Genomic DNA, 27,769 nt, shown 5'->3' with positions numbered 1-27,769 from the left:
GCTTTTCCGCAAAAAGTGCTTTTGCAGAAAAGCGTCCATGCCAATCTAGACGCTCTGTTCCGAAAATGCTTTTAACGGAAAACTTTTCCGTTAAAAGCATTTGCGGAAAATCATGCCAGTCTAGATGTAGCCTTTGTGAATTGTAGACAGTTCTCCCTACTAAAGTGGATATGACTGCCACAGGATAAGAAAATAAAAAGGGGAACAGGACAGAAAAAAGCAAACCATGTTTTTGGGGTGACCTTATAAGGAAAGAGCGGGACACCTTATAACTATGACTGCCAGAGTGTGTTCATGTTGCCTGAACACAGCATTTGTGGTAAAGCCTTTGTTCTTAAATTACATGGTGAGGGAGGATGAAAGTGCAAGCACATCATTCCTTTTCTCAATTTCCTTGGAGCGAACGCTCTTTCTGCCCGTCCATTTATCTCACTCGCAGTGATTATTTCTGGGACAGAAGCTGGCAGACACCATTGAAAAGGAAAGTGAGAAAGGAAACAAAGGGAAAAAACAAGAAAGCAAGAACATGAGGGAAACTCCAGCTTCCAGTCTGTCTTATTCATTCTCCAGATATCTATCTAGGGGTTAGGGACAGATCAGAAAGTCTAGTTAACTCCTCCACTCTGCAACATCCATTCTTTCTCCGGAAACAATGGCAGGCTGTTAGAAAGGATTCATTTATATAGAATTCTTCAAACAAATTTCTTGGAAAATCAATTTAACATACTGAATAGATTTCCAATGACTTCATCAGCTTTGAATAATGCCAGTACTTTCTTTATTGCATTCTACATAGAATTCTACAAAACAACATTGCAGCTAAAATGAGTTTAAAAAACAGGGATTGATCCTACAATCCTTATCAAAGTACTCCCACTGAACTCAATGGCACTAATCACATGGGACTGATAGTTCATAAACTGTGCATATATTACCTTTAAAATACATTTAAATCAAGAGGCCTGGGCTGTACTATACAATTAAGCAACATTAATGCATATACAAAGAAAGGGTTAGACTCTGCCCTTATTTTACTCAGTTAAGAAAGTAAGGCCCTACTCATCACCAGCCTAGCTAGATCTGGGTTTCATTTGGAACTTATCCCCTGCTCTCAGACACTCCCTGCTTCAAGCAAGTGAACAGCAAGGGGTTGGAGTCTTAGCTCTACCCCTCTCTTCTACCTCCACCCCCAGCTGGAATAGCTGGCTCAGTGCAAAAGGGTGAAGTAAATGACACCCTTTCAAGGGCTGATGTAACTTATTCTTTATCTAGAACAGAAGGGGAACAGGGAAGGAACAGTGCTTTGGCAGGATAATTCTTGAGGGGATACATCTTACAAAAGACACAAGCTAGCTGAAAGTACATTTTTTTAATAATATTGGGAACATAGTTCATTTTCATCAATGAGCATGGATTGATAATTCCTTGAGTTATAGAAATTAGAGATGGAAAAGTCCTAGAAGACTTAGTCCATCTCCCTGCCTCCATACAACTGTTCTTTATAGTCCATGTCTCCAGTCTACTTTTAAATCACACCCGTGATAAGAAGCTATAGAAACCTGTTAAGACATATTCACTGTTAGGGTTCAGAAAACATTTCCTGATATGCAGTCTAAACATATTTACCTCACTTTCATCCCATTATTCCTAGCTATTTCAGCACCTTAATTAATTCCACTCTTTCTGCTCTAATACAACAATGGAGATACCACACTCCCCACTGCGTAGTTGCACTATTTTATTCCTTATAGATCCCTGATCACTTATATTGCTCTGCCATGAATTTTCCCCAGTTTGTTCTTCTGGTATCTGGGTGTCCAAAATTACAGGAGTCCTTGTCTGATCTCTCCACTGTCACACACAGAAATTATGTCACATCCCTGGTCCATGATACAAAACCTTTGGATTTACAGTCTAAAACTGAATTGGCTTTTTGTTTGTTGCCAATGTCAAATTACAAACTCATGTCTCACTAGCAGCCCACAAGCACCCTTTCATCTCCTTCCCATCACTGCTTTCCAAGTGACTTGCTCCCAATAAATGCCTTCATTCCAATTTACACTTGTATTAATTTGTACTCACCACTCCAATTTCCTTTTCATTATTGCTCTGCCTTCAGTGGTCTTTGCATAAAACTTCCTAATATAGCAGAAACAGTGAACTTTTGGGCAGTGCTGTCTATCTCTCTCTCAACTTGCTTGGATAAAAATTGTAGATAGATAGATAGCACTTCTTCATTATGGGTACAGCTACACAACAGTATTATTTCAGAATAACTGATGTTAATCCAAAGTAACATAGTCTGCATCTACACTACAAGCCGTTATTTTGACAGAATGTCAAAATTATGTCGAGCTGGAGGACTTTTTACTCCGACTCCTGTGACCTTCATTGTACGAGGAGTAAGGGAAGTCGGAGGCAGAGTGCTCTTTCTCGGACTTCCTGCTGTATAAACAGCACCAAAAGCCAAATTAAGCTATTTCAACTTACACTACGCAATTGACGTAGCTTAAGTTGCATAGCTTATTTTGGCTTTATCCCTGCTGTGTAGACATGCCCTCAGGCTTCAGTTCTGCATACCATATTCGCATAACTTGCTTTAAGTTAAAGTATCCTATGTCTAGTCAGCAAAACATTGAAGTTCCTTTACTAATTTGATGAGTAATCCCACTGATTATGCTTAAAGTGAAGCAGGTGCTTAAGAGCTTTACCAAACTGTAGCCTGATTGGTGATGGTATGAGAAAACCAAACTTACTAGAAATGTAATCTTATAATATTACGCTAACAAGTTATAATTACAACTAAGATACTTGTCCTAATTTAAAGTATGCTTTTTAGAGTATATAAAAAACATTAAATGCACATATGAAAGTGAGATTTTCTGTAACCACTCAGGCCTTGCAGTACACATCATACTTCATCTTTGCTTCCAATTTGGTTCCCCCTAAACACTCTTTAAATTTGGCATCCATTTCCTTGCTTTGAGCGTCACTAAAAAGATTCTTCCAATCTCCAACAACACCTGGAATAAACAAAAGAAAAAGATACTCCTGACTACAATGAATGTAGGGACTGATTTAAAAGAAGAATGTCTGATTCCTTTATTATGATACTAGAAGACACACTTGGCATTGTTTGGGTCCTTCAGGGCAGGAGGTTGAGGATGTGGGGGGAGGGAGGCGTGCAGAAGTCAGGGTAGGGGGTTGGGAGATGTGAGAGCTCAGGGCAGTGGGTAGGGGTGGCCACTGGATCCTCCCCAAGGCCAGCCCAGTGGTGGTGCAGGCTGCCCACCAGCTCCTCTCTGGGGCCAGCCCAGGGGCAGCAGGGGCCACACTGTCCCACCAGTAGCTGCTCTGCAGAGCAGGTCAAGATGGCGGGGGGGGGGGTCATGGCCAGCAACATGCAGAGACCCACCCCCAGCCAGACACTTTGTTATAGGTGCAGCTGCCTTCCTGTGGTCACTCTGCAGTATAACTGTCCCCCATGCCTGCTGTCCTCCTGTGGTCATTGTGGAGGATAACTGTCCCTGCTATCAGTCCTCTCCCTTTCTGTGTTATAGAAAACAATCAGATTCCAGGCACATCCCGTTGTCCTGGAACAATCAAACACTTACCTTGCTGAAAATTATGATAAGAGGAAGCTTCATACTAAATTTGGTGATCCTAGCTCTTCCTGTTTAGGAGAAGTTCTTGAACAAACGGACTCACAGATGGACGAACAGATGACATACAATCAGACAGGTGCACTAACTCTCATAACTATATAGTCGATTTCAGCACAATGAATGTTTATGTGCCAGAAATGAACAGCTGATCAGAGGAGAAAAAGTGCATACAAGGCTCAAATCATAAATGTCTGAACATGGTGCAGGCAATGGTATCACTACAAGGTGAGTATAAAGAGTGGATATGATACAGTGCAAAGGCTCAAAAATTTTGTTAAGTATGACTCAGGACGACAAGGACAGATTGTCTCCATCTACAAAATTTGGATCCAGATTTTGAATATCCCCAAACCTGAGAATGTCTGGATCTGGGATTTTTGTCTGGCCCATTCCAAAGATAGTTGTCAATGTATATATCGTTTAGATGTAAGATTTAGATTCAGGTTCATAATTAATTCCATCAGTTGCCTAGAAACTCAAGAAGAGAATGCTGTAAAGATCTAATGGCCTAAATCAAGATTTAGAACCTGTTCCATCTTCCACAGAAGTCAATGGGAATCTCTCCATCGCTTTAATGAGAGCTGGTGAAAGCTATGACTGAAAAGAGTACCAGTTGTGCTATGCTTTTAGGAAACAGGAAAAACAAAACTGATCTATTTAGCAATTTTGATCCATGTGAAAATAATCAAATACCATCTCTGCTTCTCAAGCCATTGCTAACATAGATAATGAGAAAGGAAGAAAGGTTGACTGCCTCTTCTGCCAGGTTCCTGTCGGAATTAAATAAAATGTAACCATTCACAATCCTTGGATTTTTTTTTTAAAAACACAGATTTACCTTTACGGAAGAGAACTGGGCCAATTGGGCCATAGATATCCTGGGATTTCTCTCTCATTGCTTGGAAGTTGCCCCTGTCTGCAATAGACTGAATCTGCTCTGCTGTTGGAGAGAATCCAAAGAATTCAGCTATTTGCTTCAATCCAGAAGTCAGGTTCTGAAAGCAATATAGTGTAAGGGATAACATACTATGCTTGCTCTGAAAAAAAGCATAAGTTTTCTGTTTGACAGGTTTATGATCTTCACCCATTAATAATAATTTCACACATAGTGCATTTTTACATCACCTTGATGCTAAGTGCTATAGATTTGTATCCATGTTCAAATTGTTGCTATAAGATGCTTTGGGATCAATGAAGCTACTAGGATTTTGCCTCTGACTTGAGTCAGAGCAAGATCAGGTAAGTCTTGCCTGCAAGTATCAACAGCTTTACCTCTTTCAGGTCTTCATATGTTATAAACATAACATTTTCATCCTCAATGTGTTTGTTCCAGGCAACTGCATGGTCAAAATAGGATCCCCAGCCAACTGAAAAGGAGATAGAAAACAAGCTATCTTACTTCAGCCTGTTTGTTTAATAATTATACTCTTATTTCTATCTAAGAACCACTTTTTCCTGACTTCAGGTTATACCTGGCAGATACACATAACAGGATATCTGTTCAGTTATGCAGTGTTGTACAATCTATGCTATTGTTTTAGTTTCCATAAGTGCATATGCTCTTACTTAGGATTGTTCTGAGCACCCATGTCTTGATCTAAACTTCCCTACAATTTGGAAGTGCTTAGAACTGTGATTTTGGTTTGGACCCAGGTGCAGAAACTGAAATGTCTTCACTAGCATATTTGATTATGATAACAATTGCTTGAACCTGGCAGAAGTTTTACACAAGACATTAAACTATTATTCACGTGTATTACTCAATAATGCCCATAAACAGAACTATCTGAGTTATTCTTCATGATAGGATGCAACTGAACTCCAGAATGTGAGGAAAGTTCTATCAACTACTTTTAACATTACACTTTTGTTTTCATATTGGGCTCCTTTAGTTTGTCTGAAATATTTCTCTTCTGCTTAATCTTTCAGATACATGCAGAAATAGTAATTGTACCTTTTCCACTCATGAACTCTGAGAAGAACTCATCCCAGGAGATATAACTGGGGACGTTTGGGGCATTGTTATGGAAATGGAAAAATGATGCAGCTGTATCTTTAGGATTTCGAAACAACACCAGTATCTGGAGTGGGAGCAAGAGGTTAGTCATTTCTAAATTTGTTGTTTTCCTGGATAACTACAATGATAGTTCAATGAAACGTTCTATACAGTAACATACTGCAACTATTACATATTTTTATAGGTAAGACATGAGAAGCAAATTCAAAATGAAGGCCACAATAAAGTCCTCAGCTACTTTTAAAGCTTGATCTTGTGGTCAAAGAATCATAAAAAAGCAAGAGACTTAAAAAGCCTTAACAATTGTCATTAAAATACTTCCCTGTCCATGAGTGCATTGTTCTCTATTGTTACCTCAGACCTGGTGAATTTCCACTGCAGGTTACTGTCATTGTTCAAAGTGCTATTGCTTTCTCCTTCAGGAAATTGTAGCTGATCTTGCCCTTTATATTCCCATTTTCTATGTAATAGCAACAATTATTTCAACTCTTTTGGACAGTTCCTGTAAACATTTTTGATCACATGGGATGTGTATGAATTAGAAAAACGTAAAAGAAGATCGACTGCAAATTAGTTGCAATCATCTTCTCCCTTTGATCACCTTCCCACTTCTGCTTCTTGCTCCTCTGTCCCCTTCTTAACTGGAAATGTCTCTTACAGGCCGTCCTCACTATAAGTCCAAGATACATTCCAAAAAACTTGACTTATAGCAAAAACACTTAAAGAGGGGAATATTTTTCCCGCAACTGACTTCCGTTTGTGCTATTTTTTTTTCTTAAGAGCAGGGAATGAGAGGACTTATAACACATCAGTTCCTACAAGCGTCAACAACTTTAGTGAGGAACAGATGTATACCAGGACAACTTATAGCGGGAACACCCTGTACTGCTCAGACATGCATACAGGCAGTCCCCGGGTTACATACAAGATAGGGACTGTAGGTTTGTTCTTAAGTTGAATCTGTATGTAAGTCGGAACTGGCGTCCAGATTCAGCCGCTGCTGAAACTGATCAGTTTCAACAGCGGCTGAATCTGGACGCCAGTTCTGACTTACATACAGATTCAACTTAAGAACCCCAGGCATCCCCAAGTCAGCTGCTGCTGAAACTGATCAGCGGCTGATTCCAGGACGCGTCTGGGCTGTCAGCTGACCGCGCGCTCCGTGGCTTGGCTCTGCTTTGCCCCCCCCCCCCGTCCCCCTGGTCTGCAGACCAGGGGGACGGGGGACAGGGGCAAAGCAGAGCCAAGCCACGGAGCGCGTGGGCAGCGGACAGCCCTGTCCGCTGCCCACGTGTTCCGCTGCTTTGCTTCCTCTCCCTGGTCTGCTGGAGACCAGGGAGAGGAACGGCCCCGTTCGTAACTGCGGATCCGACATAAATTGGATCCGCGTAACTCGGGGACTGCCTGTACAATGGTTTGGAATAAACTGTTAAGGCTTCAACTGTTTCTCCTTTTGCATATAAGAATCCACAGGTGTTGCTAAACTGACATAGCCATCTCTATACTATTCCTTCCCATCCTTCTAGCACAGGGGTCAGCAACCTATGGCTAGCTAGGGAGCCAGATACAGCTCTTCTGGAGCCCCAGCTCAGTCCCCCTTAGCTCCCCTCACAGCAGGGAGACAGCCCTAGCGCTACAGCCTTACGCTCCCCCCCCCCCCCACATACACAAGAGTGGAACGCCAGCACCGGCAGGGGGAGAAAGCCCTGAGCCTCCCCCACCAGATCCAGCATGTGGGGAACAAAATGGCTCCATGTGCCACTCTTTTACTTCCCCCGGTTTGCGGGGAACCAGGAACCAAAAATGGCTCCATGTGTGTTGCCGTTTTCTTTTCCCTGGGAAACACTTCCAGGAGACTTCCCCTGCATATCCTTCCTGGTGAATGGGAGCAGCAGGTGGCTGTTTGTTACACACAGTGCGAAAGCAAGTAAGTGCCCCTCCCCGCCCCCAACGGTCATGCCCAGACTCCACCTCCCTTCACTCACTCTGCCCCCAGCTCACACCTGCCCCCTGGCAAGACACCTGCCCCCAGCCCACTCTTGACACTTGGCCAGACACCCTGCCCCTAGACCACTCCTACCCCCTGTCCCCGGCCAGACACCCCACCCTCAGCTCACTCCTACCCCTGGCCAGACATCCTGTCTCTGAATCAGAGGCAGTAGCACCGGATGCCAGGTGGGAGCTGGTTTGTGAGGGGAGCCAGTTTAAATATCAGCTCCCCTCCGAGACCGGCTGCCTGTCACCCTATGCTGCTACCTCTGATTCACAGCTAGCAGTGCAGGGTGGTAGCAGCCCCTGTCTGGGGGGGGGTCTGAGATCCTAGAGCTAGCGCAAGCTGAAAATTATCCAGGCTGCCTGACCACCTAGCTTCTAATACACTTTAAATGCAGGGCTGCAGTGGAAGTACGTCCTGGACCCATCGCAAGCCAGGACTGAGCCAGGCTGCTGGCCAGCCTGCCAAAAAATGTACTGGTGGGAGTAGGGGGAAAATGCATGTAGTCTATAGCATTAACCTATAAGCTTTTGCTATAGTTAATCGACTACACTATTGCATCCCTAGTTGTGATAGTTAATGTACACATGGCCTCCTCCCTCCCCACTATTCCTGTGGGTGGGAAGGCTTGGGCCAACTCGGGCCGTGCAGCTGCCTTCCTTCCCGCTGCTCCCGGGTCTGGGGAGGCTTGGGCCATGTGGCTTCTTCCCTCCCTGCTGCTCTGGCGGGGTGGGGCACAAGCGCAACATGTTGCTGCTCCTCCTCCTGCCCTCCCCGTGGTGGGGGTATGGCCTCAGCAGAGGGGGCGGGGCTGTAAGTGGGGTTGAGTGCCTGCCTCCCCCTAGAAACTTCTCAAGTCTTTTCAAATGTTCTCTGTGACAGATAGCATAATGGACACCTCTCCTTTTAAGCTAGCTAACTAGCTAGAGTCAATTATCAATAATATTAAGTTGTATATTTTCAGTCATACAGATGGGCATTCTTCATTCTTATACAACTCTTTGTTGACCGCTTGTTCTGAATGTTGATGTAGTTTGGCTCTTTGGTTTGAAAAGGTTGCGGACCCCTGTTCTAGCATAAAAGACAGAGGGTGGGGGTAAAGCACTGGGTTCTAGTGATTCTTGGACAATAGATCAGCCTCTAGAAGACTGTTCCTGCTGATGTCAATTAGAATAACCCTAACACTGTTCTAAGATACATCAAGTCTTAATAGGGTCCAGGACAGGAGTTGTAAAAGTGGCTTTAGTGTCACCTTCCCATTACTACCACCTCGTTGGCTCCTGGCTCTAGTGAAGGATATGGACACTAAGATGCTGTTGAAATATCATACAAGTGGATATTATTGTACAGTGGATATTATAGTGTACAGACAGACAGGCAGTTCACCTTGGCTTTATTCTCGAAGATAGACTTAGGGAGATTGTCATAAAGAAGGTGTGTTGCCAAAATCCTTGGAGATGGTAACTGTTTCATCCTCTTTAAACATAAATAGAAAATAAAATACATAAATGAAAATACATTTTCATTCTCAAAATGTTTAAGCATAAGTAGAACAATGAGGGAGAATAGTTTTGTTACATGGGTGCAACCACAATCTGAAATGTTGGCATGTGTGGAATCACACATTCTCATGCTAATCAAAATACAGAACTTAACGAGGGTTTTTCTTCAGGAGTAAAACCCACACACGCTAGACTATTATCATTTGAATACTTGTAGGTGTAGGCATGAAATACCAGATCTGAATTGTTTCAGTAGTTTTTCATACTAACCTGATATTTTTCTGGATCTCCACATTCAATAAATGGCAGTTCTGTATTTTCTGGTTTAGTCTGGGAAGTTGTAAATATCAAATCATTTAAAAGACAGATAAGCCAATTCACACCTGGACAAACAAACAAAAAAAAATACAATGAATCAGAAACTTATCAAAGATCTCTGAACCTTCTCATTACACTGCTTAATACAGCATAATAATAACCATTTGTCAACTGAAAATAATACTACTGAAGCTCTAAAGTGATTAAATACAATAAAATCTTTAAAAACCAAATTCTGAACTGCCACTTGAGAGGCTGCACATTGGGCTTTATTCTGCCCAGATCCCATGAGGGTCAAGCTTACTGAGACCTAGTGGTGGGTGGAACAGGAACAGAATTTAGTCTCTGATGCATCTGTATATTTAAAAAATATATATTTCTAAAACAGAGATTAATAACAAGAGGGACATAGCTCCATCCCTTGTCATATCCAGGGGAAGGGATTGGGGTGTGGGAAGCTCCCCAAGAGGCTCAGCTCATTGTGTCAGTGAGAGTGTATCTGCCATCCCCTATGAAGAAACAAACAAGGGATTCTGCACTCTGGATTGTCCAGATCCTTCTCTGCAGTGGGTCTGGAGCCCCTTTCCCAACACCCCTCTGGCTACCTGATAAGATGGCTCCAATAGAACTGTATTGTTAGGTCAATCTCCACCCAATCTGTTCCTGCTCTTGGGAGTCACCTCTTCAGAACTTTCCAGGAGTACTCTGCTCTAAAGGTAACACAGCACAATTCTCTCCTGGTTGCCTTAGAGGGTGGCAAGAAAGGATGACAATGTGTATCCTTGGTCCGCAGCATCATATCCCTGGTCCTTGTGGAGATCCCGTCAGAAGGTTTCCCTCAGGGACCACAGAGATGATTCTGAGGAGTTGACTGAGCCATAACCTTCTGAGCACTGAGGAATCCCCTATGCATGCCAGAAGCAACAAGAAATGCATGGTGTGAACAGCTTTAACCTCACACTTTCTGTAGACAGCTGTTGCCTGATAGGATGTTATCCATCCTTCACTCTTCTTCCTAACTTTCTCGCTCTTCAGTCTCTTGTCCTCTTGTGTTTTCATATTAGCTGTTCATTGTTAGCCCATTGAGGTAGAGATCTTGTGTTTATATTCACCTAAAGCAGATGTGCCGGTGCTGCTTTATATATAATAATCTCTGCCTCTCTGTGGGTATGTCTACACTACAAAGTTAGTTCGAACTAACGGAGCGCTTAGTTCGAACTAGGTAATATTCATTCCATGAGGATTAAGCCTAGTTCGAACTTGCTAGTTCGAATTAAGGGCGGTGTAGACCCTTAATTCGAACTAGTGGGAGGCTAGCTCTCCCCAGGTTTCCCTGGTGGCCACTCTGGCCAACACCAGGGAAACTCGTCTGTCCCCCTCCCAGCCCCGGACCCCTTAAAGGGGCACGGGCTGGCTACGGTGCCCGTGCCAGGTGCAAGCCTGCCAGCACCCAACCAGCAGACCCTGCACCTGGCACAGCTCGAGCCACCCACCCGATGCCCCCCAGCCCTCCGCCTCTTCCCGGGACCAGGCTAGCGGCTCCCGGGAGCTTGCCCGGGACCGCAAGAGGCGGGCACCCGCCTGGGCTAGAGCGGACATCGCGGACCTCGTCCACGACCTCCGCACTAGGCACAGGAAAGTGGCCGGCTTGGGCAGGAGAGCTGCCAGCCTGGCCACCCAGGAGCAGGTGTGCATGAAAATCAAGGTGGTCCACTGAGACCCCTGACCCTGAGCCCTGAGCTTACAATGGCCGTCCTGGGTCAGACCAAAGGTCCATCTAGCCCAGTAGCCTGTCTGCCGACAGTGGCCAACACTAGGGACCCTGAAGGGGATGGACCGAAGACAGTGACCAAGCCATTTGTCTCGTGCCATCCCTCTCCAGCCTTCCACAAACCTTGGGCAGGAACACCACTCCTACCCCCTGGCTAGTACCACTCCATGGACCCAACCTCCATGACTTGATCTCACTTCCCTTTAAACTCTGTTCTAGTTGTAGCCTTCACAGCCTCCTGCAGCAAGGAGTTCCACAGGTTGACTCTTTGCTTTGTGAAGAACAACTTTCTGTTACTAGTTTGAAGCCTGCTACCCATTCCTTTCCTTTGGTGTCCTCTAGTCCTTCTTTATGGGAACTAATGAAGAACTTTTCTGTATGCACCCTCTCCACCCAACTCCTGCTTTTAGAGACCTCTATCCTGTCCCCCCTCCGTCTCTTCTTTTCTAAGCTGAAAAGTCCAAGTCTCTTTAGCCTCTCTTCATATGGGACCTGTTCCCAACCCCTGATCATTTTAGTTGCCCTCCCCTCTCCCAGCCTCTCTCTTCCCCTCTCCCACCTCCTTTTCCCAGTCTCCCCCAGTTTTGTTCAATAAAGACAGATTCCATTTTTGAACACAATTGTCCTTTATTTTGTACATCAAGAAAAGGGGCTAGGGAAGGGTAAGTGGAAGGAGGTGAGGGAGGAATGGGGTACGCGCCCCTGATGGGGAGGACTGGGCTGGCTCTGCGGGCTTTTGGGGTGGAAGCTCTCCTGCAGCCCCCCAATTTCCGCCTCTCCCCAGATGGCAGCCTGCGGCAAGTGCAGCCGGGCTGATGGCCGAGTGCTGTGATGTGCCCAGTGTGGGTACTCCGGGCAATCCAAGCCAGGACTGCTTTGCAAGCGGGGCACCCCGGAGAACTGTCTGTCCGGGGTGGGGGTCGGGACCCTTTAAGCACAGCCCTCGGCTAGCCTGAGACAGCATCTCCACGCTCTAAGTCCTCCTCTGATGCCCTACCGGCACTGCTTCCAGCCAGCCTTAAGCCTGGTTCAGGGTCCACTTAATGTGGACATGCTAGTTCGAATTAGCAAAAAGCTAATTCGAACTAGTTTTTTAGTCTGGATCCGTTAGTTCGAATTAGCTTAGTTCGAATTAACGTTGTAGTGTAGACGTACTCTGTGATACTCTGTGAAAGAGGTTAGTTGTACTTCCCTTCTTAACAGGTGTTGCAAGGCTAAATTCCCAAATGGGTGAAATTCTTCCCCATGCAAGGCCTAAACATCACTTAAATCCTACTTAAGCACTAAGAGTCAAAAGAGGATCAAGCCCTTGGACTAAAATGATCCACTGACCTTGACTGACTATCCAGAGGTGAATTCACCCTACTCTTTGTAAAGTGCCTTGAAATCCCCAGATAGCAGATGCTAAAGAAGTGCCAGTTATAATTAATGTTATTTCTTCACAAAGCTATATTCATGTCCTTATGTAAATGCAGACTAGAACCAGCACCAGCATTCTCTACAATTCTATGCCCTCATTTGCTCATTACTTACCTCATTGTAAAATTAAATTCTTAAGGACGTTACTTGATAGGTCTAAAACACCAAGTCTTTAGTTTCCCTACCACATCTCAAATGTCTGGGTTAAGAGCAGAGAGTATTCTTACTCTGTGATGAATGGTGTGAAAAAGGAAAATGTAAAGATTTTCCACATGGGTTAACATTTTCTCTTCTATTGTGTGTATCCTAGACGTGGGAAGCATTTCACATTGTAATATTTTCATGCTCCTGTATAAATAACAAGAAATAGGACTTTGGAAGGTAGAGGCAAGTTTTGATTCTAAGGAGAGAATTTTCATCAGGCCTAATCCTCTGAGGTGCTAAACATACAAAATTCCCAGTGAAGTCAATGGGAGCAGTGGGTGTTCAGAACTGGACACAGGACACTTAGCTCCTGCCAATATTGGGTTCAATAGCAGAGACATTTGAGAAGCTGCAAAAGAAATCAGACACCTTGTTTTATAGTGTTACCAAACAGCTAGATTGTACAGGTGTCTTTACCACACGAATATATAATCATAGAATCAATCGCATAATCACTAGAACTGAAAGGGAACTCAAGAGGTCATCGAGTCCAGTCCTCTGCCCTCACGGCAGAACCAAGCACCATCTAGATCATCCCTGACAGATGTCTGTCTAACCTGCTCTTAAATATCTCCAGGGATGGAGATTCCACAACCCGCCCTAAGCAATTTATTCCAGGGTTTAACCACCCTGACAGTTAGAAAGTTTTTCCTAATGTCCAATCTAAACCTCCCTTGCTGCAGTTTAAGCCCATTGCTTCTTGTCCTATCCTCACAGGCCAAGGAGAACAATTTTTCTCCCTCCTTCTAACACCCTTTTAGATACTTGAATACTGCTATCATGTCCCCTCTCAGTCTTCTCTTTTCTAAACTAAACAAGCCCAATTCTTTCAGTCTTCCCTCACAGCTCATGTTTTCTAGACCTTTAGTCATTTTTGTTGCTCTTCTCTGGTCCTTCTCCAATTTCTCTACATCTTTCTTGAAATGTGGTGCCCAGAACTGGACACACTACTCCAATTGAGGCCTAATCAGCGCAGAGTAGAGCGGAAGAATGACTTCTCATGTCTTGCTCACAATACTCCTATTAATGGATCCCAGAATAAAATGCATAAATTGATGTTTAGACCTGCAGAGCTAAACTGTGGATCGTTAGAGACTCAATCCTGCAAGGGGCTAAGCACTTGTTCTGCATATTTTATCAACAGAGCGTAGCACCTCAAAGTCAGAGTTTTAAATTTCATCACCCAAAGTTCTGTTTTCCTTTTACAGGCAGTCCCCGACTTACACGGATCCGATTTATGGATGTTACAAACAGGGCTGCCCTGGAGTACATGGACTGCGGGACCTCGCGGTCCTGCCGCCCGTGTACTCCGGGGCTTTCTCTGCGTCTCCCTGGTCTGCAGACCAGGAAGACGCAGAGCAAAGCCCCGGAGGGGCTCGGGCAGGGGGCAGCCCAGGCGCGGGGGTGGGGGGGGAGGCTCGGGCAGCGAGGCAGCCAAGGCGTGCCTGGGCTGCTCCGCTGCCGGCTTCCCCGCGGTTTTGCAAAGCCGCGGGGGGGGGGGGAGGCTCGGGCAGCGGGGCAACCCAGGCACACCTGGGCTGCTCCACTGCCGGCTTCCCCGAGGCTTTGCAATGCCGCGGGGGGGCTCGGGCAGTGGGGCAACTCAGGTGTACCTGGGCTGCTCCGCTGCCGGCTTCCCCGAGGCTTTGCAAAGCCGCGGGGGAAGCTGGCAGTGGGACAGCCCAGACGCCCCACGGCTGTCCCGCTGCCGGTGTCCTCAGAGGCTTTGCTCCCCGTCTCCCTGGTCTGCTGGTCTCCAGCAGACTAGGGAGACTGGGAGCAAAGCCGTGGAGGACCCAGGCGGCGGGACCGCGGTGCGTCTCGGTCCGCCGCCCGCGTCTTCCTGGTCTGCTGGGGTGGGGGGGGGCGCAGCTAGTACGCTCCCCCCCTCAGCAGACTAGGATTTTCTCCGGACGCCTGTGGCAGAGCAGCTGGGGCGCTGCCGGTTGGTCCCGCAGCGCCGCTCTGGGCGCTACTGGACCAACCCAGCAGCACCCCAGCTGCTCTGGTCCTGATTCAGCCGCTGCTGGTCAGTTTCAGCAGCGGCTGAATCAGGACGCCTGGGGCAGAGCAGATGGGGTGCTGCTGGGTTGGTCCAGTAGCGTCGAGGAGCGGCGGTACTGGAGCAACCCAGCAGCACCCCAGCTTCTCTGCCCCGGGCGTCCTGATTTAGCCGCTGCTGAAACTGACCAGCGCTGACTGCAGGAAGCCCGAGGCAGAGTTGCTCTGACCCGGGCTTCCTGGAATCAGCTGCTGATCAGTTTCAGCAGCAGCTGACTTGGGGACGCTTGGGGTTCTTACATACAGAATCAACTTAAGTCAGAACTGGCGGTCAGTTTCAGCAGCGGCTGAATCTGGATGCCAGTTCCGACTTACATACAGATTCAACTTAAGAACAAACCTACAGTCCCTATCTTGTACGTAACCCGGGGACTGCCTGTAGTTCTTTACCTTCCTCCCCATTTTTTCCCTTTATAAAGCTTGGGAAATTTAAATGCAAACATTCTATGTAATGCTAGTGAAGGCTACAAGATTAAGCACTCAAATGTCAGGACATTTTTTTAAATGTGTTCATGGTAATGGACTACTCTACCACATTAGACGTATGCAGTGTTTTCTGTTCCTTTCTTCTATGTTCATTTTAACCCTTAACAAGGAACTTTTCATTGCTTTATGCCAGTTGCAGAGTTTTAGAATACTACAGCTGTCCTGCTCAGTCCCAGGCACTGGAAACCTGCAGGGAGTTGCAGATTCAGTTCTCTGAACTCATTAGCTATATCTTGTCTATTCTTAAAACTTTCCACCATTAATTCACCACGAGCTACATTAGTATTAGCAATAGTGGGGAATTTTTAAGAAGTCCCTCCAGAACAAAACTAGCCAGGTGTGCCTCATTAAAATAATTGAATTCTGAATGTCTCCATACTGTAGCGCTGTTTAAAATCTAAACCAAACCAAATTAAGTAAATAGCCCTCATCCTCAAATTGTCCCTAAAATCCCTAAATTATGGGATATTCAGAATACAGATCCACATTTTCAACCCATCTCTCATTTTATATTTGTCCTATTTTTGGCTTCCTGACTCTCCATGGCTGAGATATTTACCATAATCACTGCAAGCATATTTCTTAAATCCTTAGTAAGGCAAAATTCTCATTTGAGTCATTGGATGTTTCAGCCTGAGTTAGGATTGAGTGATGAGTACCTGTAACTCCTCTTGAAATCAACGAGAACTGTGGCTAATCAGCATCTCTCACAATTAGGCTCTCAATGAGGTCTTTAGGACTGATGCAATCCAGTTGGGGCCCATTTATTCATTCTATTGTAATAGGTTTCTCAACAAAAGATTAAATAAAACTGTACCGGTTTTCCTCTGCTGGCAACTTTGTAAGTAGAGACTCTCTCTTAGATCTGTATTATCTCCTAAAACTATAAACGCCCATCACTTCATTTTCAAAATGTTACCACAGACCACCAGAAAAAGGAACCTGAACTACTAATGGTCTCCACTGTGTTTTACTCACTAGATAAATCATATCAAATGTAACAAAAACAACCTGAAATTTTAAAAAGTTTAAGAAAAGCTTAAACTGCAGCAAAAGCATCCAATATGTCCTGTCACTTTTCCATCATAATTAGTAACAATTATTCTTGTCTTGTAACATTACTGCACAGTAGACTACACCCCTCTTTTCAAACCAAGTGTATCAAATTAGCAGAATTTACTTTCATATATCTTCTCTAGTATGCAGCCACCTGCAGAACAGAATAATTAAATCAGGACTGGGGAATCTTTTTGGGGTCTGGGGCCACTGACCCACACAAAAATCATTTGGGGGCTGCACACAAATGAGAAACAAACAAACAAACAAAAACTACCCCTCACCAGTGTGGACTCCTCAATGCTAGGGCGAGCCCCGAACCTCAGGGCTGGATCCAGGCAAGCTAAGGGCTGCATCCAGCCCCTGGGCCTTAGGTTCCCCACCCCTGCATTAAATTAAGATATCCTTGAAGAAAGGCAAACTGTACTGAAAAGAAACAATCCAACAGAATGCACAATTAAAATGACACAGGATAAAACATGATGGTCTGTTTTTATCATCAATGCCAAAATTAAAATCCCTACAAAACTTATGCAGAACTAAAAACTGCAATTGGTGTTATTGTCCCTCTTATTACACCATATACTTATTTATGACATTTTATATTTTACATTGTAGCAAGTAATAACATCTACTGTATTCACCGCATTTGGGGTAAGACACCAACACCATATCATCTCTTCTGGCTTCTAAGTTTTCCAGGGCCTTGAATGTCTCTGCACTGCATATATGGACAGGATACGGGGTTCCCTGATAAAAGAACAGCAGATCTTTAAGGGAAACCCCTTTCATCTTCTCCACTGCTTTCTCTATTTCATCAGCTAATTTGTTCTGTGGCTTTGCCATGTTTGTTGCCTTTGAGTGAAACTGCAATGTTAGAGCAACAAGTACTTTTAAATGGATGTACCTGAGGGGTGGAGTAAAAAATCCTGGCAGTACTCCCATTTTTTTTCTTGAGAACAAAATAACTTGTGTTGTTCCCCACATAGAAACCCCACCCATTTGGGTATATTCCTCACCTCTCTTTCTTGAAAACAGAGAAAAGGTTCAATTCAACAACACTTATATGTCTAAATGTAAGGTTTACGCGTATAAGTAGTACCACTGAAGACGAGTAACAGTGGGTAGTATTGGGCCCACTGAAACAAACACCATAGGAGACAAATTACTTAGTAAGAACAAGAGGTAAAATATTAAATTGAACCTTACATAACATTACCAGGAAGCAAGCCTCTCACACCAATATAAAGACATTTTTATTTTGGCAGCAAGTTATTTCTGTAATTAAAGAAAGCTTTTCAGCCCTGTATCACGGATTTAGAAGAAACAGAAAAACTATGGGTAACAAATAATAGGAGACAATAAAATAAAAAGCATAAAGCAAAAAGAATTAGAATCAAATTAATTTCAGGAAAGCAATACTGACATCATAGCTTTAAAATAGTGTTTAAAATATCATCATAGTTTGAAATCCCAGTGCCTGCACTAGCAAGTATTGTCTCTATTTTATGCTAAAGAGAAAATAAAAAGCTGAAAGCTTACATTTAGCAAGGCTTTTATTCCCTGTTGTGCCCCAGAAAAGATTTAGATCCCTTTGTAATGTACTAGAGTTATGTACATAATCAAATTTCCCTTTAGCAGTTGACTCAGATAGAGTATAGGGGACTTTCTAGTAGTACCTCCGGGACTTTTCCATTAGTTCAAGCAGTAGCAATCTGTATCTAAGCATTATAAGCATATTCTTAATTTTATGCCTCACTCACTCCAGTGCAACTACTCACACGCTTAGAGTTAGGCTCTTATTTGCAAACTCTGTTGAAAGATGAGGTTTCTAGCAGCAATGTGTGATTTACATAGTAATTGTCTATCTTCAGCACATAGAGTTGCAATCATTTGAACTGAACTACTGACAAATTTTGTGGAAACTAGATGCTGTGAGCCCCATCCCTAACAACGAGAGGCAGGAAAGGTCAGGCGGATATCACAAATGGCAGACTCAGTAGAGACACCGCCAAACCCACCAGAGAACAGCAGACAATGGCAATTTTCTCCTTCTGATGGGAGACGAGACCATGGCCATGTCCAGCCTGTTTGACAGTTCTGGGACATGGTGGACGGGTGGGAGTCAGAGTCCCAGCTCAGGGGCTGGGATGGGGTATTTGGGCAGGTTCACCGAATGGGGACAGATTGTTTGGTCCATGTTGCGAGCTAGGGTCCCAGCACAGGGGCCGAGTGGCTGGCACATGCTGGGGGCAGCCAGGGTTCCAGGCTGGGGGCAGGGGTGCCCTGTGTTTTGGCACGTGCTGCGGGCAGAGGAGGGGTGGGCTGCTGGATCAGGGGCGGGGTCTTCAGCACGTGTAGGGGGCGTGGCCAGAATGTTTGACGTAGGCTGCGGAGAGGGGCGGCGCGGCCTGAAGGGGCCGCTCGGGGAGCGCGGGGAAGGGGGGCAGCCGCAGGCGGATCCCGGCCCGACAGGGGGCGCTGTGCTGGGAGCGGGGTGCCTAGCTGCGCGTACAGAAGGGAGGGGAAGACAGGTCATGGGTGGAGGACGGTTGTACGCATGCGCCGACGGGCGGCTCCTTACGCACACACGTCGAGAACCGGAAAAGCAGACTGCGCATGCGCCGCGGCCTGCGTCCCACGTTCCCAGTCCCCATTCAGGACAGAAGGTCGGTGTTCGTGCCCCGAGCCGCCGGGGGAGGGGAAAGGGCGCGCGCTGACGTTTCGCGGCCTCCTGTCCGGGGAAGGGGCGGGGGGTGGCCGCAACGGGCTTTCGGGTTATGATGCGGAAGTGGCCTCTGGCTTCTGCTTCCGGGTCGCTGGGGCGAGGGGAGAATTCCATGTGGCCCCCGTCGCGCCCATGGCCAGTCACGTGCCAGCTCCCTGCTTCGTTGCATCTGATGCAGAGGTAGCAGCAAGGAGGGGGAGGAGCCCTTGCCGGGGAGGAGTCCAAGCTCCGTGTCCAGAGGCTGGTCTGTGGCAGCAGCCTGTGTCCAGGGGGAGCTCAGACACACACACAACCTGCAGCCAGGGGCTGCTACTGCCGACCACAGCAGCTTCCCCTCACTGCAGAAGGGGGGGAACAAGTGGCACCGTGAGGCTGGTGCTAGGGGGAACTAGCTCTTAGGCTGGCTACCCCCCAGCACCAAGTCCTCACTGCCTCTGTAGGAAGGCAGGCAGGTCCACAGAGCTGGCAAGCACAGGGAGCTTGCTTGAAAGCCAGCTCCCCGGGTGTGTTGGTTTCAGCCTGGTCCTCAGCTTGGAAAGGGGGGAGACACAGGCAGATCCGTGCTTGTGGGGAGCCTACTTAAATCCAGTTTAGCACCAACTCCTGCTCTCCCGTCCCCTTGCTGCCTCTGATACAGAGGCAGCGGAGGGGGGAAGAGTGTGTTCAGTCAACTAAGTTAACCAATAAGCCTAGGCTTATTGGTTAATCGTGTAGTTGACTACACATTGACATCCCTACTGCACAATGTTGGTTTCAGCATGTACCAGGAGCATAATCCAGAACGCAAAGTGGCACAGGCACTATGGAATAGCTGCCCACAGTGCATCACTCTCAAAGTTGACAGCAGTCTTCCTAATGGGTATGCACTACTTAGAATTATATTGAGTTCTTCCCCCCCCCCCCCCCCCCAGTGAGGACACAGATCTTTGACTTGGCAAAATTGGGTGACCAAAAATCAACCATAATAGATTTGACCTCATCTCATAGTGTAGTCGAGGGCCTAGCATGCTGGATTCTTAAGCCAGCCAGACTTGGCTGCAGTGTGAGCCTGTACTGACTGGGCATAGCCCTGTTCTCTTCTTCAGTTCTCTGGCTGTGTAGGGGCCAGCTGCATTGGTTCAGTGGGAGCTAGTTGGGGGCTGGAGCTGGCGGGGGAGGAGGGCAAAAGGCACCAGGCCATAGGCAACCCTGGATGCAAAAGTTTTCAGAGCTGAATGTTGCAGATGTTAGGGGTGGCATCACCATCAGCAGCTGGAGGCCCCAATAGCCTGGTGGCAGGACCAATCCCATCTAAAGCAACCCGGCCAGAGATTTGTCAAGCCGGGACTTAAACACCTCTAGGGATGGAGACTCCACTACTTCCCTAGGTAACCCATTCCAGTGCTTCACTACCCTCCTAGTGAAATAGTTTTTCCTAATATCCAACCTGGACCTCTCCCACCACAACTTGAGACCATTGCTCCCTGTTCTGCCATCTGTCACTACTGAGAACAGCCTCTCTCCATCCTCTTTGGAACCTCCCTTCAGGAAGTTGAAGGCTGCTATCATATCCCCCCTCACTCTTCGCTTCTCCAGACTAAACAGACCCAACTCCCTCAGCCTCTCCTCATAGGTCATATGCTCCAGCCCCCTAATCATTTTGGTTGCCCTCTTCTAGATCCTTTCCAATGCGTCCACATCCTTTTTGTAGTGGGGGCCCCAGAACTGGACACAATACTCCAGATGTGGCCTCACCAATGCCGAATAAAGGGGAATAATGACATCTCTGGATCTGCTGGCAATGCTCCTCTTAATGCAACCTAATATGCCATTAGCCTTCTTGGCTACAAGGGCACACTGTTGACTCATATCCAGCTTCTCATCCACTGTAACCCCCAGGTCCTTTTCTGCAGAACTACTACTTAACTGGTTGGTCCCCAGCTTGTAACTATGCTTGGGATTCTTCCGTCCCAAGTGCAGAACTCTACACTTGTCCTTGTTGAACCTCATCAGATTTCTTGTGGCCCAATCCTCCAATTTGTCTAAGTCACTCTGGACCCTATCTCTCCCCCCAGCTTAGTGTCATCCGCAAACTTGCTGAGGGTGCAATCCATCCCCTCATCCAGATCATTAATAAAGATATTGAACAAAACCGGTCCTAGAACCGAACCTTGGGGCACTCCGCTAGAAACCGACCGCCATCCTGACATCGAGCCATTGATCACTACCCGCTGGGCCCGGCCTTCTAGCCATCTTTCTATCCATCTTATCGTCCATTTATCCAATCCACATTCCCTTAACTTGCTCGCAAGAATATTGCGGGAGACCGTATCAAAAGCCTTGCTAAAGTCAAGGTATATCACATCCACTGACTTCCCCATGTCCACCGAGCCAGTTACCTCATCATAGAAGCTAATCAGATTGGTCAGGCACAACTTGCCCTTTGTGAATCCATGCTGACTATTCCTAATCACTTTCCTCTCATCCAAGTGCCTCAAAATGGATTCCTTAAGGATCCCTTCCATGATTTTTCCAGGAACCGAGGTAAGACTGACCGGCCTATAGTTCCCTGGATCGTCCTTCTTCCCTTTTTTGAAGATGGGCACTACATTTGCCTTTTTCCAATCATCCGGGATTTCTCCTGATCTCCACGACTTTTCAAAGATAATAGCCAAAGGCTCCTCCAATGACATTTGCCAACTCCCTCAGTACCCTCGGATGCACTAAGTCCGGACCCATGGATTTATGTATGTTTAGCTTTTCTAAATAGTTCCTAACCTGTTCTTTACCCACCACGGGCTGTCCATCTTCATCCCATCTTGCATCACTTAGCGCAGAAGTCCAGGAGCTGATCTTGTCCGTGAATACAGAGGGAAAGAAAGCATTGAGTACTTCAGCTTTCTCCACATCATCTGTCACTAGGCTACCTCCTTCATCCATTAGGGACTGCACACCCTCTCTGATCACCTTCTTCTTGTTAACATGCCTGTAGAAACCTTTCTTGTTATCCTTCACATCCTTAGCCAGTCGCAATTCCATTTGCGCTTTCGCCTTCCTGATAACCCCCCGGCATTCTCGAGCTATACCTTTAAACTCCTCCCTGGTCATTTGTCCAAGTTTCCACTTTTTGTAAGCTTCCTTTTTGTGCTTAAGTTCACCAAGGATTTCCCCTGTAAGCCAATCCAGTCTCCTGCCATGTTTGCCTCTCTTGCTACGCGTCAGGATGGTTTCTTTCTGTGCCTTCAATAAGGCTTCTTTAAAATACTGCCAGCTGTCCTGGACTCCTTTCCCCTTCATGTTAGCATCCCATGAGATTCTGCCCATTAGATCTCTGAGGGAGTCAAAATCTGCTTTTCTGAAGTCCAACGTGTGTATTTTACTACTCTCTTTTCTTCCTTTGGTCAGGATCCTGAAATCTACCATCTCATGATCACTGCTTCCCAGGTTGTCACCCACCTCTACTTCCCCTATTAGTTCCTCCCTGTTTGTGATCAGAAGGTCAAGCTGCGCACGGCCCCTGGTCAGATCCTTCAGCACTTGTGTCAAGAAGTTATCCCCAACATTCTCCAAAAACTTCTTGGATTGCCTGTGTACTACAGTATTGGTTTCCCAACAGATGTCAGGGTGATTAAAGTCCCCCACGAGAATCAGGGCCTGCGATCTGGCAGCTTTGCTCAGTTGTCCAAAGAAAACCTCATCTACCTCATCCACCTGATTCAGTGGCCTGTAGCAGACACCAACCACAACATCACTGCTGTTGTTTGCTCCTTTAAACTTAACCCATAGACTCTCAACAGGTTTTTCTCCCTCTTTATACTGGAGTTCAGAGCAATCATAGTGCTCTCTTACATATAGCACAACTCCTTTTCTCCCCTGCCTGTTCTTCCTGAACAGTCTATACCCTTCCATGAGAGCGCTCCAGTCATGTGAGTCATCCCACCAAGTCTCTGTTATCCCAATTAAGTCATATTTCTTGGACTGGGCCAGCGCCTCCAGTTCTTCCTGTTTGTTGCCCAGGCTTCTCGCATTAGTGTACAAACACTTCATGTAACCAGTTGATTGCCCTATCTTCTCCATTCGAGACAGGGGTGCTTCTTCCTCTCTGCATTTCTTCCCGGTATCTGACTTTCCCTCTCCCCTCAGGGTTTTGGTCACCGTCCCCCGACGAACCTAGTTTAAAGCCCTCCTTACTAGGTTTGCAAGCCTTCCCGCGAATATGCTCCTTCCTCTCTTCGTTAGGTGGATCCCATCTCTTCCTAACAATCCTTGTGCCCAGAACAGAGTCCCATAGTCGAAGAAACCAAAGCCCTCTCTGCAACACCACCTGCGCAACCACGCATTTACGTCCTCAATTCTACGATCCCTGCCCAGTCCTTTCCCTTCAATGATTTGCGCAAGAGGGCTTTTGCCTGAACAGGAGCAGCACAGTATTTCCGCAAGAACACTGACGATCTTACACGAGATCGTCAGTGTTCTTGCGGAAATTCAAGCATCCAGTGTAGACAGCTGGCAAGTTTTTCTGCAAAAGCAGATGATTTTACGGAAAAACTTAACCAGTCTAGACACAGCCAAGATGTTTAATTTTTTAAGAAGTAGAAATTTCTTTAATATATCTTTAGTTTTAGTTCAAGAATGAAAACATTAGTATCTTTATAGTAAAATATGTTTATCCAAATCTTTTTTTTTTTTTTAAAGGCATGAAACCTCTGAGAGTAAAGATCTTCAAAGGAGTTTTACTTTTTGAAATGGTTGGGCTTTTGGGAGCATATTTTCTATATTATAGAATGGACAAAAATCAAGGTAATCAACTGGTTTTAGAAATTACTGCTGCTGAGTACCAATGTTTTTATTCCCCAAATTAAAAAATTGAAACCTCTGTTCTTAATGGTTTCTCATTTTTTTTTTCTTGGTGTTTTTTTTTTGTTTGTTTTTTTTGTCCTGCCTCTTTCTGTATACAAAATAGCTGTGAAGAAAAACACTGCATGTAATATGGGAGAAGGAAAGAGACCTCCCCAAAATATCTTTTCCTAAAGACAGGGACAAGGTTTCAACTAGGAAAAAGTCCTGTAAGGGTTTGTTGCTGAGAGATTGTATTGGTGGAAAAAAAAATGTACATCTATTAGATCATTCCTGAGAGAATTCTTCTGGAAAAAAATTATGCACTCAGTATTAAAATACTGCAAATATTAAAACCCTGTGGATATATATGGCTCATTTTTGCAGATACAGATTTTGTATCTAGAACTCTGCAAACTTGCAGATACTGCTTTATATCCACTGGTGTTATCTGTTGGTGCAGATATCCGCAAATGATTGTAGCGGCTATGGAGACCAATTTTGTGTTTGCGCAGGGCTCTACAGATTTTGTCCACTGGAGATTCCAGCATGGCATAAGGGGAGCACACAGATGTGGTTGCACTGAAGTAGGAGATACGGATGTAAAATCCTGTTTAGTTAATTAACTGGTGCTCCCGGGCCCCCTGGGGCTGCAACAGCCTTCTGTGGGTGGGAGGAGGTGCTCCCTAGGTACCGTTACCCATTAACATCTCTAGTCGATAACTTTGTAGTGTCTCTTCTCACTTCTGCCCCCTCACTCACACTTGGCAGTGAGGACCTTGACAGAGTGCAAGGGCCAGGCCTGCCCTTCAACACCAGGAATATCCAATGTGGGCGGGCAGGCAGGCTCAACCTAGCAGGATCCAAGTGTAGATTGAGAGGATTGTGTGGGGAACTGAATGGGAGGTCTGGGTTAGGGGGAGATCTGGCTGCACAAAAGCATATGAGAGCTTTCTGGGTGCCAATGGGTCCAGGTGAAAGTGGATGGGCCACAGCTTAGGGGGGCAGCAATCTGGATGTGGGGGACTCAGCATGGGGTGCCTGAGTAGTAAAACTCAATGGGGTTGGGGTTCAAATCCAGGGGACTCAGTGGAACAGGGATCTGCATGGAGAAGTTCTCCAGATGCAAGTGGTGGGACTTGGCAGTGTGAATATGGGGGAGGGTGAAGCTCAGCAGGGCAGGTCTGGGTACAGGGTGAGGACAGCTCCTTATAATTTGTTCCGCAGCTGTGCATGGAGGGGTTAGTGAAGTCCAGAGCAGGTGGGGGTGTGGTGCTTCCTGCAGGTAGGGGAGGTTTAGAAAAGTGAGTCAAAGATCCAGCTGTTCCATGCATCGGAAAAAGAAGCTTCATCCTTCCCACAGGGTAGGAGCTATGGTCCAGGATGCTCCCCCTACCACTCTCCTCCTCCCCTGTGATTTCGCCCTCTACTGGCTGCTGTAGACACCAGAAACACCATATCTGCGCTGCTGAAGAGAGGCATATAACACACCTCTTGCAGCTTCTCTGATGGGAAGTATAGAAATCTGTGGGGGACATGGACTTGTGCGCGCATATGCAGTGGTGCAGAATTTTTTCCAGTAGCCTATAAAGCAAAATATGTAAAACTAAATTACAAACCTCACGTTGCCCAGGACAAAGCCCACTTAATATCAAATGAACCCTTAGACCTAGAGTATTTAGCAGCTTCACTTATCAGCTAAGGCTCTCCCAGGAGAACTTTTAAGTTTTGTACTATTCCCCCATCACTAGTATCTGAGCGCATTCCACAGCAAGTGAGAATTTTGATTTTATCTAGAGATTTGACTTATGACAGCTTCAGGATACATCAAAATGCAAAGATACATTTGTTCTATTCCATCTGAACAGCATTTCCACTCTGCCTGATGTAGATCAGAACTGAATGGAGTTGTGTAGAACTAAAGAGCTTTGAAAAGGAGAGACTATCCAGAGAATCACCATACCAGGTTATGAGAGGAGTCTGGGGCTGATGTAATCAAAAGTAGGTACAAAGTTTTAGGTGTGTGCAGTGTGGAAGGATAACATGGGCTCAAATTTAGGTTTGCACAAAGGATGAAGAAACTATTTTGTTTCCAGGATGCAACGGATAACATTAATCTGCAGCCAAATAAGGGAAGTTGTCTGGTTAAGAGCTGTAGCTGAACCCTCAAAGATAATGTTTCTTAATGACCAATTTGTGGCCTGATGTCAGTCTCCAACATCTTCCTGACACCGTTTAGGAAGGCAGCAGGCCAGTTCCCTGGTGTCAAAAAGATTAAGAACTGCTCAGTGACTGAACTTATAATTAACTTAGGGCAAACCCCTTTGCTAAACCTTTCTGTTAAAACCTTTAGATTCCACAACCATCTGAGTTTTTAGAAAGGAGAATTTCTTTTGCAAAAGGAAGAAGGTTTAAGACCTAGATGAGAGGTGTTCAGGGAGGGCGCACCAAGCTTTTCATGCACACTTATACTGGGGGTGGGGATAAGCTCATTGTCTCACATTGTAAATAAAAGCTCAAATATGTTGCTTAATAAACATTGCAAAGTATTTATATTTCAGTGCTTAATGTTATCTGTAACTAAAGACTAAAAGCGGTCTTTAGAACACACAAATGCAACTGTGGGGCTTGTGGTGTGGGTTTTTTGTTTTTTAAATAGTTGTAACTTTTCTTTTTTTATCATCAGATTTCAGGCATAAAATGAACATGAGATTTCCATCTGTTCTGGAACGTAAGTTGTTGCCAACTAAATGAAAACACTTTAATTCACTGTCAAAGACGTGATCTCGTTTTGCATTGCTGCTAAATATTTTTTCCAGAAAGACATTGTAAAACGTGCCTTTTAGCTAGAGAATTCTAGTGATTTTTTTTTTCCTGCTCAGTTGGATGAATACAAATCCAATAAAACTAACCCAAGAAATTCACATAAGAAGAACAGATGACACTGATGCCTTTTCTTTTATATTTTCATAGTTTATTATAAAAGCAATGAATGGGCTGGAATTCACGGAATAAGGGAGAAAGACCAATTGAAATGGCTAAGCAGCAAAAATTAGAAGTAAGAACAAAAGCTGTATAAAACAATGATTCATTTTCTTGACTTTTTGCTTTTATGTTTCAGGCCTTTGTGTTTGAACTGTTTTTTCTTCTTGATAATAGTTTTTACATCTCTGTTGTGAAGCCAATTGTCACGCTCTATTTCCCACTTGAGCTGTTTGACACCTACAATGGAAAGGAGGAGGAAGATGACATAAGTAGTGGTGGATTATTGATGTATCCTTTGAACATTGTTTAGACTTGAATAAATAAGACTAACATATAATCTCCAAATTCATAAAATATCGAAGTTTGAACTATTGGATTTTTTACATCAAATACATTTTTTTCATTATGTATAGCTTATACCTGAAACCTTTTGGGCCTGATGCTTAGAATTACTTTCCTGTATCCTATGTTGTATAAATACTCAACATTCAGGATGGAAGCCATCAATTTTAGACAAGAGAAATGATGCAAACAATTAAAACTTTAATTGTACTCAATACAACATAGGTCAAATATCTTTTTTTCCAATCAAATAGACAAAACCTAAGTGGAATTGTACAGATTTAATTTGTGTGGGGGTGTAGGGAGGGGAAGGAGACTGTTTTTGTTCGATATATACCGAAGCTGGATAGTGGTATGTTTAGCTAAACAAAAGTTGCATCATAATTTCCCACCAGGGATCTAGTACT

General features: G+C 45.2%; 3 protein-coding genes across 6 annotated transcripts in view; 1 reads left to right on the top strand and 2 right to left on the bottom strand.

Annotated features, from left to right (window-relative positions):
• Nucleotides 1-757: 757 nt before the first annotated feature.
• Nucleotides 758-17,409, bottom strand: SULT6B1 (sulfotransferase family 6B member 1). The gene is made up of 7 exons (XM_006135238.5): nt 17,137-17,409; nt 9,448-9,560; nt 9,062-9,151; nt 5,620-5,746; nt 4,938-5,032; nt 4,504-4,660; nt 758-3,023 (listed from the first exon to the last, which is right to left on the bottom strand). The coding sequence occupies exons 1-7, from the start codon at nt 17,336-17,338 to the stop codon at nt 2,893-2,895; spliced, it is 915 nt and encodes a 304-aa protein (XP_006135300.3). The 5' UTR covers nt 17,339-17,409; the 3' UTR covers nt 758-2,892.
• Nucleotides 17,410-18,944: 1,535 nt separating this feature from the next.
• On the top strand, nt 18,945-27,582 carry CEBPZOS (CEBPZ opposite strand). Of its 4 annotated transcripts, XM_089777381.1 has the most exons (6): nt 18,970-19,161; nt 19,978-20,079; nt 23,895-23,999; nt 26,722-26,766; nt 27,009-27,093; nt 27,195-27,582. In XM_089777381.1, exons 1-5 carry the CDS (start codon nt 19,053-19,055, stop codon nt 27,089-27,091), a joined length of 444 nt encoding a protein of 147 aa, XP_089633507.1. In that variant the 5' UTR covers nt 18,970-19,052; the 3' UTR covers nt 27,092-27,093; nt 27,195-27,582. The 4 variants fall into 4 exon arrangements, with proteins under 4 accessions (XP_089633508.1, XP_089633507.1, XP_075781044.2 ...); XM_089777382.1 differs by having other exon boundaries at nt 18,945-19,161; nt 27,009-27,582; XM_075924929.2 differs by lacking the exon at nt 19,978-20,079 and having other exon boundaries at nt 18,976-19,161.
• Nucleotides 26,988-27,769, bottom strand: part of CEBPZ (CCAAT enhancer binding protein zeta) — a 33,222-nt gene continuing 32,440 nt past the window's right edge. Inside the window, exon 16 of the mRNA XM_006135223.5 lies at nt 26,988-27,257. Within this exon, the coding sequence (XP_006135285.3) occupies nt 27,124-27,257 (134 nt within the window). The 3' untranslated portion in view covers nt 26,988-27,123. The remainder of the gene's footprint in view (nt 27,258-27,769) is intronic.

The sequence above is a fragment of the Pelodiscus sinensis genome, chromosome 3, assembly GCF_052426305.1.
Source record: "Pelodiscus sinensis isolate ZL-2025 chromosome 3, ASM5242630v1, whole genome shotgun sequence".
Lineage (NCBI taxonomy): Eukaryota > Metazoa > Chordata > Testudines > Trionychidae > Pelodiscus > Pelodiscus sinensis.
The sequence above is the reverse complement of the archived record's forward strand: the minus strand, read 5'-3'. Positions and strand labels throughout refer to the sequence as shown.